At 52.5% G+C, this 10,498-nt stretch overlaps 3 protein-coding genes across 3 annotated transcripts; 2 read left to right on the forward strand and 1 right to left on the reverse strand.

Annotated features, from left to right (window-relative positions):
- The first annotated feature begins 38 nt into the window (after positions 1-38).
- VE01_05072 (uncharacterized protein) lies at positions 39-1,501 on the forward strand. The gene is made up of 3 exons (XM_018274538.2): positions 39-1,052; positions 1,103-1,339; positions 1,394-1,501. The coding sequence occupies exons 1-3, from the start codon at positions 257-259 to the stop codon at positions 1,438-1,440; spliced, it is 1,080 nt and encodes a 359-aa protein (XP_018131561.1). The 5' UTR covers positions 39-256; the 3' UTR covers positions 1,441-1,501.
- RGT1 (transcriptional activator) lies at positions 1,480-4,469 on the reverse strand. The gene is made up of 4 exons (XM_018274539.2): positions 4,354-4,469; positions 3,602-4,296; positions 2,527-3,548; positions 1,480-2,477 (listed from the first exon to the last, which is right to left on the reverse strand). The coding sequence occupies exons 2-4, from the start codon at positions 4,135-4,137 to the stop codon at positions 1,819-1,821; spliced, it is 2,217 nt and encodes a 738-aa protein (XP_018131560.1). The 5' UTR covers positions 4,138-4,296; positions 4,354-4,469; the 3' UTR covers positions 1,480-1,818.
- A 3,567-nt stretch (positions 4,470-8,036) lies between these two features.
- On the forward strand, positions 8,037-10,457 carry VE01_05074 (uncharacterized protein). Its single transcript, XM_018274540.2, has 4 exons — positions 8,037-8,652; positions 8,703-8,745; positions 8,800-8,958; positions 9,015-10,457. The coding sequence occupies exons 1-4, from the start codon at positions 8,620-8,622 to the stop codon at positions 10,151-10,153; spliced, it is 1,374 nt and encodes a 457-aa protein (XP_018131559.1). The 5' UTR covers positions 8,037-8,619; the 3' UTR covers positions 10,154-10,457.
- Positions 10,458-10,498: the final 41 nt, after the last annotated feature.

Genomic DNA, 10,498 nt, shown 5'->3' on the forward strand with positions numbered 1-10,498 from the left:
ATTTATTTTCAGACTACAAAGTATCAGGCAAGACTGATGTCATAACAAGGAGGTTGTATATATAATGTTGAGATTTGCCGGCGTGTACTATTTGAATAGAATCATATTTCTTAGAGATCACGTATCTGTTTGTAAAAAGAATTTAACTTCTGACAGAACCAAATTATATTCCTCAATTGATATTCTAAGCCACATCAACCTATTCAGATATTGAAAACAGAATTAAACATCCGATCCTCCCAGACCAGCCGCAACCATGGCCACGCCAAAGATCCAGAAGTTCCTTGCAGCAATGGAAGCCGTCTATGGAAACCTAGGAAGCCTAGAAGCCCGAGCACTGGGCACCTGGATCCCCCCACCGAACTCAGGCGGCCACCGCGGCCGATACCTCTGGACCGACGCCTTCGGGGTTGTCAACTTCCTTACTCTACACAAAGAGCTCAAAGAAGACAAGTATTTGGTACTTGCCAAGAGACTCGTCGTGCGCGTTCACGATATACTTGGTTGGACACGGGATGGTAAAAGCCGTCTCCCAGGAGCGACGGATGAGAATCCTTTGGGAGGCGGATTGAGGATAGGGAAAGAGGAATCAAGTGGGCCAGATGGCGACGGGCAATACCACCACTACCTGACACTTTGGATGTTTGCTCTCAACCGCCTATCTATTGCCTCGGGCATGGCAACCTACAACGATCAGGCAATAGCTCTAGCTCGTGCCATACACCCGAAGTTTTTCATCAACCAAACATCTGCGTCGGCGCGGATGGTGTGGAAGATATCAATGGACATGTCGCGGACTCTTGTTTCGAGCCAGGGACGTCTTGATGCTACGACCGGGTTCGTGGTGTATCGGCTGCTACAAGCAGCGGCGAATGAGCCGAAGGTTTTGGAGAGAGAGATTGCGGATTACCAAAGAGTTATGAAATCGCGTGATACAGTCGACGCTACTCATGATACCCTGGATCTTGGGATGGCACTCTGGATTGCGCATTGGCATGCAGGGACAGAACTTTGGGCCGATCAACTCGGCGAGAACTGTTTAATAGCGATGAGTATGGTATATCCCCACCCTTTCTGACCCAGCTAACCAGATATTTGCTAGACGCGATCTTTGGCGACGAGAGATATAAGACAAGAGCTGTGCCACATCGCCTTGCTTTCCGGGAGCTTGGTGCTTTGATGGGCGCGAAATGCTATACTCACAATGTCGATGTGGTAACATTGACTGATTCGGTCATTGATGTGTGGATTGAGGTTTGGAGTGAGTTTATAAATACGACTGTGGAGGACCTGAGGCCCATTACTATGGTCATGTATAGCGCTGCGCTGTTACCAACTGGTATGATCCCATTGTCGAAATTAGAATGGCGTTGATACTGATACTGAAGTGTAGGCTTTGAAAAGAACGGCTTGAAGCCAGAGCCAGGGAACCTAAATTAGCACTACCAGATGCCAGGCGTCATGGAGTAATTTCTTATTTCACCATTAATAGACAAGACGGTAGTTTCCATAAAATAACTCAGCTGTCATAATATAATCAACACTGCACACGCAGAAACAAGCCATAAAAGCCATCACCTCAGTCCCGTGCGAGTACTATACACGCGTCAAGATAGCAAAGATAAAATGCCAGCCCACGCCATGACAGAAAAAACAAAATAAAAGGCCGCGTTTGCCGTCGCGAATAGGCACCGTACAACTCCCCCCAATATGATAACGACGCCTCAGGAAGCGCTTTTTCTCCCCATCCCCCTAGCACCAACCATCACACCAAACGCAAGCAAACGAGAAAAAACACACCAATCAACCATCACAAATCTACCTAGCCTCCCCTCCCAAAACCCCCAAGAATCCGCCCCTAGTAATAGTAGCCGGATCCCAGCTCACCGCCGCGACAGCCGTGCCGCCCTCCTTTGGCTCAACCGCCTCTCCCGCCGTCGCCAGATCAGCAAGGTGTTGCAGTCCCTGACTAGCCGTTAGAGCCGCGGCGCTCGGTGCTGCTGGGCTTGCTGCCCTCGTGTGACGGGCCACTAGGTCGCGCAGGGCTTTGTCCCAGGGCGCGGAAGTGCGGACCGGGCCTTCAAAGAGGGAGCGCAGGGTGCGGTCTGCTTCTTCACGAGTAGCTTCGTTGTCGAGGAGTTCCAGAAGGGTAGCGGACGCGAGAGTGGTGAAATGGATGTGTAATGGCGAGGGCGGAGCGGCGGCGAGGAGAGTGGTGATCTGAACAGCGGGGTGGAGGAGGGTAGCAGGTGGAGTACCAGGCGTGGCGCGCAGGGTGAGGAGTTGCACGTGCCAGTAGGTGAGGTGCATGAGCGGGGCCGTGGCGGTGGTTAGGGCGGCAGGAAGGGATTCGCGGAAGCGCTCGAGTTCGCCGGTGAGAAGAGTGGAGAGGAGGGGAGTGGCGGACGATGGGAAGGCGAGGAGGGAGGGTGGAGAGGTGAGGACTGTGGCGACGTGGCCGAGGATTGAGGAGAGGCCTGGTTTGGTTAGTAAGTTGTAGGGAATGAGAGTAGTGAGGGAACTTACGGGCTAGGTGGTACAGCTGTTCGCCTAAAACGTTGATATCATCAAGGCGGAGGACGGCGCTGGTGTCGGGGATCAGGAGAGGGCTTGATGTGCCTGATGCATGGAACCTGTCGAGAATGACAAGACTCCACCAGATGCGTCGGGAGAGTTTATCAGTTGAGTCTTCGTCTTCGCCCTCTGCTGGGTTAGAAGTGTGCAGCTTCAACGAGAACGCGTGGCCAACTGCTGCTCCAAGCCACACGGCCTGACACCCAGCACTACGTGCACTAGATGCTCCGTGGCTACCAGCCTCGATGGCCATGAAAATCTGAGCTGAGAGCAAAAGCAAGCTGTCTGAAAGCGTCTTGGTCGCTGTGTTATCGAATTGGCAGGCAGAGACCAAACTTGCAGCTCTTCTCGTTGGCGCACTGTCTACGGGAGGTCGGACGGCAACATACAGAGCCTCCAGGAATGCGTCCTTCAGGAGCGGTGGGGCATTCGCAAGTCTGGCAGCGACATTGCCCTGGGGCCCTGGCAGAAGTGGGAATGTTGGCTGAATGGTCTTGTAGTACTCCTCAGAAATATACTCGTCCCATTCCAGCTTATGGTCTCCATGTGCGCCTTCTCCAGCTGGCAGTCCGTCAAATGAAGCTCGGCCTGCCTCCGGAGGCGCATTTCTCCATTGAGGCTGAGGAGCCAAACCGTTTGGCGAGTACAAAGGAGCCCGATATGAAGACTCTGCTGCGGCGTTTGCCTGACCATAGGTTGTGGCTGGGGCACCGTGGTGTCTTGGTGTGTCGAGTGCTTGCCATTGTCCTGATTGTCTTTGTGACTGGTAGCCAGAAGTGAAATCTTGCGAGATAGACGAATACGCGCGCTTTCTTGGCTGTCCCTCCGTGTGTGGTGGCGGCGGAGAGTAATCGTGCGAGGCTCGTCTGGACCCGGCACCTTCAACATGAGGGGGGTAATGCAAGGCTTCGCCGGATTGGTTCTGCATGGCGCCTTCCAAGTGGTTCAATCGATCTGCAAGTTCCTTGATGTAGCTATCCGGTAAAGTTAGCATTGTTTGCAGATTAGACCGGAAAGGTTAACATACCCTTTGCTAGGTCCTCGCTTCATTGGAACGCGACTGAATTGACAATGGGTTCCGACCCGCTTACAGCTTGTACACTGTTCCTCGCCAGACTCGGTTGTTGCGTCGCAGCGGATCTTCTTTCGCCTACACTCATCACAAGCTCTCGAGACTTTAGATCGCTTACGCGGTGTGGTCCCATCCCCCATCTGATACTGGCTATGGTCCATGTTCGCCGCATGGCTCATCTCAGCCATCATCTGCTGCTCATGTGAGAAGCCATGGTTGGGATTGCTCTGAGGAGAATGAGCCGCGTCATTTCCGCCGCCACCTCCCATCATAGGCTCAAGCCCACGCGAGAGCTGAGCCGCCAGCTGCAGGTCATCGGGATTCGACAAGCGCTGCGTCTGCTGCTGTTGTTGTTGTTGTGGTTGCGGCTGCTGCTGCTGCGGTTGTTGCTGGCTAGCGTTCCCAGAGGCGTAAAATGGTCCGTTACCCTCAGCCGCAACAGCTGTGGGATCGGGGTAGTTCTGCATCATTTGCGCGTCCTGTTGGTTCATGCTGATCGTTTACGAGTGCTACTGGTCGTGTTTATCCGTCGGCTTAGTGCTGGGAAACGGCTGCGGGTGGGATTTGGACAACTATAGTTGTCGCACTGTCGATTGCGAGTCGCGTGGCAGTCGGAATGGGATGAGGCCACCGAGCAGGAAAATACAGGTCTACGCGACCATGATCAGCTATTTCGCAAGTGATATGAAGACGTGGATGATGCATACCAGTATGATTGAGATGGAGCTTGATACAACTTGGATCAGTTGTGATGGATGGTTCGGAGTTGAAAGCTTCCGTTCCGCTGGATGTCGTGGGAAGAGGTTCTTCCGTGCGGTGGAGGTGCGGAGGTGCGGACAGAGAAAAGTTCGGCTAGAGTGGTAGTAATATTGTGAGTGGGTGGCGGGTTTTAGGTGTGGGTACCTATTGGACGCTGTTTGTGTGTGAACAGTACGGGTGGCTGGTCGGGAAGGTACATACATTTTGTAACGCACATACGTTTTTCCTTCACAACCTCAGTCAAAAGTCACAACCTGATACGTCGGCGGGTCGAACATCCGGCAAATCTTTCTCCACAGGTTAATAAACAGGACCAAACAGAACTTCAGACTTTGTATTTCATACTCTAAAGGTTCTAAGGTTATGGATGGTGCAGGGAGAAGAGACTAGCAGGATATTGCTTCAAGTTGCATGATGGTGCTCCTTTGATAGTGCTGCTTTGACGGGGCATCTCACTTCTTCTCAATCAAAGGCTACAACAACAACAACTATGGTACCGCCAGCAACAGCAGTGTAGTCATGTCTTTTGACCTACCACACTACCTGAATCGGCGATCAGTTGAAGACGTCCGGGCGGATGGATGGATGGATGAGTAGATGATTCACTGCTACTTCAGGGGCGGCCAGGGGGGAGGTCCGCTTGTTACTGGACGACGATGACATTTACAGGTAGAGGGTAGAGTACTCGTATGGTCGGCTCTGGGGTATACGATATATCGATATCGGCGTTATTCGTTGGCGGCGTGAAATAGATACCCTTCGGATATATACACGGAACAACCTGCCCTGGCACACCTGTCAAGTCTGTGCAAAGTAAGTCCGGACGACGGAGACGTTTCCCTCAAGCTCGCTCGTCTCCACAAACTTCCCCGCCTTCTGGGCCCCTGGTAGATGAAACGATGGCCGGCTGATGATGGCTACGGCGATGAGTATGACTGAGATAGGCTTCATCTCCACGGCTGCTGCGAGCTCACTTGGTCCGTTCATTCAGCGTCCCTGTCCTCACAGCTTCTTTCCCCACATCCTCCACATCACATCCACCAAGCTCGATGGCAGGGAGAGATCCATCAATCAGAGATTCCGCATACTCCCATTGTCATGCATCACATTAGCCATCTCGTCCCCGTCTTCTTAATCCGACGACAGTACCACGCGCTGCTGATCCTCCGAGTCCTATCATGATTGTGGCGTCCCAGCAGATCAGTTTATCCAGTTTCACCCGGCTGCTTCCCCAGAAAATCATTCTGCCACTATCCACGCGGGTCACATGTTAGCGAGGCCTTGTATCAGAGTATGTAGTTCCCCGCCAGTTCATCTGCACTCCGCGCTGTGGCTGGCTGGTGGCATTGTTTTCGCTGGACGATCCTCCGAGGCATAAATCGGGATGCTTGGCTCCTGTCGTATGGGGGGGATTGGGCGTTGAAGGGTTGGTATCATCTTGGGCTGATGCCAAGATCTGGAGATGGTACTCTCCAGACAGAATGCGACCCTCTAGATATATCATGATAGTTTAGGATTGCGGTGGGGATCAGAGGAGATGGTTGGGGGGTAGAGTTATGAAGATTCAACAAGGGCCCACAAACACTCGGAGATGTAAAGCTCTCGGGCAATAGAAGAGCGAGACTGGAGAATGAGTTCGGTCTTACAGATACTGATAGGCTTTTGTAAGAATACCGACGGGTATAGTGCACAGTCACGTGGTATATCACGTGCTCCAAAACATTTTGATTTCACGTGATGTGCATCAAATGCGCTTGGCTGCATTAGGCAAGTGATTTGGGAGTGGAGCACAGGTACGCCTCTCAGATCACGATCGGCTCTCATTTGCCGTTCTGCCACGTTTGAGTAAGCCATCGCGGTCATCGCCGTGGGCGCTGACCTGTAGATGAAAGCAGGTCTGTAAAGTCTGCTCTTCTGTTGGTTGTGCTATACTGTAGGAGAAGAAGATTATTTACGGGCATGGATGGACTCGACCTAGGCCAGATGCATGTGCAACTGTTGTCCAAGCGCCAAGACTATTTGAGAGAGCATATGAAATCCGTCCACAGGCAAAAATGCCTCAGCAGCAATGTACGGAGGAAGGTACGGCAGGAAGGGACGTAACTTCCGAATTGACGCCAAACGCCCGGCCAAGATCGGAAGGCTGACTCTCCAAGAGCCTGGGGAAAGACTGAAAGATTGAGTATACGATACATTCATTCAACGGCGCATACAACCTACAACGGCCATGTAACGACGATGCCATGGCGAACTCGAGGCTACGATGCGATGTTGCTTCTATCCTGCGAGTACCGTCTACAACTGCCCTCTCTCTCAGCTGTGGGGACAAGAAAATGAGACTACTGCAACTCACTCTTACAGCTCTGATCGTCCCCCTTTTCCGCACCTAAGGCATGGGGGGGTGATACCACACTGGACGGAACAACAACGCATCCAACAGCGGAAAGGAAAGAAACGATGAGGCTAGCACGGACATGCTGCAACGCTCGTGCAACGGGGATTCTGGGATGGGGATGGATGAGGATTGAACTCTTTCGCCGGCGGTATTCTTAGCGATTCCCCATTAACCCCCATTCAGAATGATACGGCCGTGTCCATAACAGGGAAGGTGGGCGGCATGGACCCTGAGGTGCGGGTACGGGCAGAACTTTACGGGGGAGGGTCGCGATTGGGTTCTGTCGATGGCTGGGGGAGGGGAGAAAAGCTGGGGACTAATCTCACGATGCCCTCATGCTCTCTTGCTCAACGGAGTCTGACCGAGAGAGCGCAAGGAGAAGGAAAGGAGGTCGGTTATGGATAGGAGAGATGAGAGCTGGGCAATGGAGAATAGAGAGAGACAAGCCGATGGACTCACTCCCTCCTCCTAAGACATGACCCAACACGCTTGGCCCATTTTCTCACCTCCTCATCTCAGCTCAACTCAAACAACCCACCATGCATCTGCCGCCATGGTGGGCCAAGATGAACTATGACTACTCCCTATGGAATGAGGGCTTTCGCGTATATGTCATGTATGTGTCTGTATTGCTGCACCCCACGCGACTGTACTTGTACATCCTTCGTCGACTCCCGCGGCACGCGCCCTCTGGTTTGACGGGTTTGAATGGCAAGTTGGCTGCCGCTTGTCTATGTGTGTGTGTGAGTTGAGCTGAACAGCAAGCCTGTTTACGTATCAGATGAGGCGTACGTTTGGTACACTCTTTGAGTGTATACACAGATTCCTTCGGGTCTTAACGGCTGCCGCCGATTGTCGTCGAAACAGGCATCATTATTCCTTTGACAACAGCAATGAAGGACGAAGGAGAAGGGAGACGTGACAGCCGGTACAGATCAGAAGAAGCTATACTATACTATACTCTACTATACTATACTGATGCGGTACATGCAATATCCCTATATCTCCATATATCTCCACCGAGTGCTTCAAGTACCTGGTATCGTGCTTGTACTGAAAGCGTATTGAAGTTGTATGAGTGGACTGTTTGCTGTAGTGGAGTACTTCCCTTCCTGCCCTGTACTATTCCATCCTATCCTATCCTATCCTATCTGTACTATTAGGTTATGTTTATGTCACGACCGCTCTCTCTGCCTCTCCCTACTCCGCCTATCTGCTTCCTCCAAAAAACTTACACTACCTACACCTACCACCTCCCCTACAAACTTCCTTCCCCCCCCCCAACAACTCCTCCCGTTGCATTTATGCGTCCTTGGTCCCTACTGCTCTCCGTCCCACACAAAGACTTCGCCATCCCCCCACCGGCACCCATGAACCTCTTCTTCCCTTTTGCTTCTTCCCTCTCCTCTTCTTCACAATTTCTTCGTCTTTGAGGCTGAAATCCTCATCGCCGCCATCCTGGTTGCCCATACCGCCCATTCGGTTGTTCTGCTGTTCACAGTAGGCGCCGTTCGGTGCTAAGGCTTCGCCACCCCAGCCTTGTCCCTCTCCTCTCATCTCCTCTCTATTCTCGGGCGTTGGATCGGATTCGTCTCAATATCACTTTTTGGAGTCCGCTGCCTGTATATACTCGGAAGAACTTCACCAAATACCCCAGATTTAGCTTTTGCTCCGTTTTCTGTTCTACTTCGCGAATTACACGACTCGGACTTTTTGTTCGACTCCGCGGTCACTCCGACCGCCTACAATAAATCAACCACCATATTGAAGTTGTCGCCTTCTTTCGGTCGTCCTCTGGACGGCCACCCATTGAGTGAGGATGTTGATTGCTGGGGAGAAATTTGCTTGCGACGTATGAGACTCACTCTTCCATCGCTATTCTGAAGATACTGACAATGACAGGCATGCGTCAGAGGCCACCGTGTAAGCAACTGTCAGCACGCTGGTATGCAACCTCGAAGCCATTGATTCAACCTCGAACCATGCTAACAACTCGTAGACCGCGCCTTACAACATATTGCCAAAAAGGGCCGACCCGTTTCGCAGTGCACGCACTGTCGCACTCTCCGCAAGTCTCGCTCCGCTCATGTGAAGTGTGATTGTGGAGAGAAGATCCACAGCAAGGCTGCATGTACGCATGGAAAGGAGGATTCCAAGGGTGAGCTTTGTCTGAGCTCTGGGTGGCAGTTGTGGCCCGCATTCTGATACATTTAGATACGTGCTGTTGCAGTCATGGAGGCCGTTGCGCCTGCGCATTGAAGAAGGAATACCTCGAAGCAGTACCCGAGTCCGAGTCGGATGAAGGGTCAATTCCCGAATCTACAGAGATTCGCCGTCCTCGTGCCCATACCGGACAATCGGAGAGCACTGGCTTGACCGTGCTCGCCAATGGTCACCACAAGTCCGCTCACAAGCATACCCACATGGCACATAAGAAATGCGGACACCCATATGTCGTACCTCGCCCACACCCAATTCAAGGCTCAACCTCGACAGGACTAGCCAACCGTTCCGTCGATAATCTACCGCATTTGAGCAACGTTGAGGCTCTTCATGGCGAGTCACACATCAAGGACTCGATCGTCAGTGCTCGCCAAGAGCAGAGGAAGATCAAATCGGAACATGGCTCCCCTGTCGCGGGTCCGAGCTCCCTCGAGGAATTAAACAGTCATCTACCACCACTTGACCTTACCAACGTGGAAAGCTTCCCCGACTTTGGCTTTCCAATTTCTCTCGACAACTATGGGCTTCTTCAGGATATCGATCAGCCTATCTTTTCGGCCGGGTTGACTGCAACATCTATCGATTGGTCTCACTATGACGGACTCGACTTCAACAATGACAGCTTTGCTGCACCAGCCTTTAGTCAAGCCGCATCCTACACCGGATTCGAGTTCGGCAGCCTTGAGCACCCAGCACTGACAACGACGTCAACGTCTGGGGAGATCTCTGAAGTCGAAGACGCAGGTCTTTACATGGACATTGGCAACAATGGCATGGCCCAGACAACCAAGTACGGCTCAGACTACTCTGAGACCGGCGAGAATGAGCTCTACCGCCTACCAACCGACTCGTCCTACCACAGCGTCCAGAACCAGATGCTATCAACTCCCGTGACGTCCATCGACTTCGACGAGCTCCTCAAGACCGCCGCGGCGAACTCCTACCTCGACACGAATCACGGCCTCCCCATGCCATTCACAGACAACAAATACCTCCCCTCCGCCTTCGACGCGCCCTTCACCCTACCAGCCGACGACGACGCCGCCTGGATGGCCCCCTACATGCCCAACCAGGGCGCGCACCACCCCAACGTGGCGGAACCGCACGACCACAGGGTCTGGGACCAATAACAAGCGTGGAAGGGCAGCAGGCCTGTCGGGGCGTGCGCCTTGGCGACGACGGCTCACCATGCTTCCTCCCTTTCCCTGGAGGACCCATGCGCCTGAGCAAAGACGGCGAGCGGCTAGGGGCGGCTGGAATTGGGGGGTTGGGTGATATTTGAATTTTTTTGTGGTTTTTGTGGTTTTGCTTGATGTTTTCTTTGTTTAACGCATACGCGGTGGAATGAATGTGATTCATGATTGGAATTTTAGATGATTATGAAGTGGGAGCTATAGATTTGCTGTGCTGATAATGCAATTCGTATTCAGCCCGCCTTTTTCGTATTCGTGTTTTTTTCCGTCTTGTCGCCCTTG

Source organism: Pseudogymnoascus verrucosus, assembly GCF_001662655.1.
Source record: "Pseudogymnoascus verrucosus strain UAMH 10579 unplaced genomic scaffold scaffold_15, whole genome shotgun sequence".
Taxonomy (NCBI): Eukaryota; Fungi; Ascomycota; class Leotiomycetes; order Thelebolales; family Thelebolaceae; genus Pseudogymnoascus; species Pseudogymnoascus verrucosus.

Coding starts and splice junctions, on each gene's coding strand:
- VE01_05072 (XM_018274538.2), top strand. CDS start 257: ATGGCCACGCCAAAGATCCAGAAGTTCCTTGCAGCAATGGAAGCCGTC. Junction 1,053..1,102: donor GAACTGTTTAATAGCGATGA/GTATGGTATATC, acceptor GATATTTGCTAG/ACGCGATCTTTGGCGACGAG. Junction 1,340..1,393: donor CGCTGCGCTGTTACCAACTG/GTATGATCCCAT, acceptor ACTGAAGTGTAG/GCTTTGAAAAGAACGGCTTG.
- RGT1 (XM_018274539.2), bottom strand. CDS start 4,137: ATGAACCAACAGGACGCGCAAATGATGCAGAACTACCCCGATCCCACA. Junction 3,549..3,601: donor AAGCGAGGACCTAGCAAAGG/GTATGTTAACCT, acceptor TTTACCGGATAG/CTACATCAAGGAACTTGCAG. Junction 2,478..2,526: donor ACAGCTGTACCACCTAGCCC/GTAAGTTCCCTC, acceptor TAACCAAACCAG/GCCTCTCCTCAATCCTCGGC.
- VE01_05074 (XM_018274540.2), top strand. CDS start 8,620: ATGTTGATTGCTGGGGAGAAATTTGCTTGCGAC. Junction 8,746..8,799: donor AAGCAACTGTCAGCACGCTG/GTATGCAACCTC, acceptor AACAACTCGTAG/ACCGCGCCTTACAACATATT. Junction 8,959..9,014: donor TGGAAAGGAGGATTCCAAGG/GTGAGCTTTGTC, acceptor TGATACATTTAG/ATACGTGCTGTTGCAGTCAT.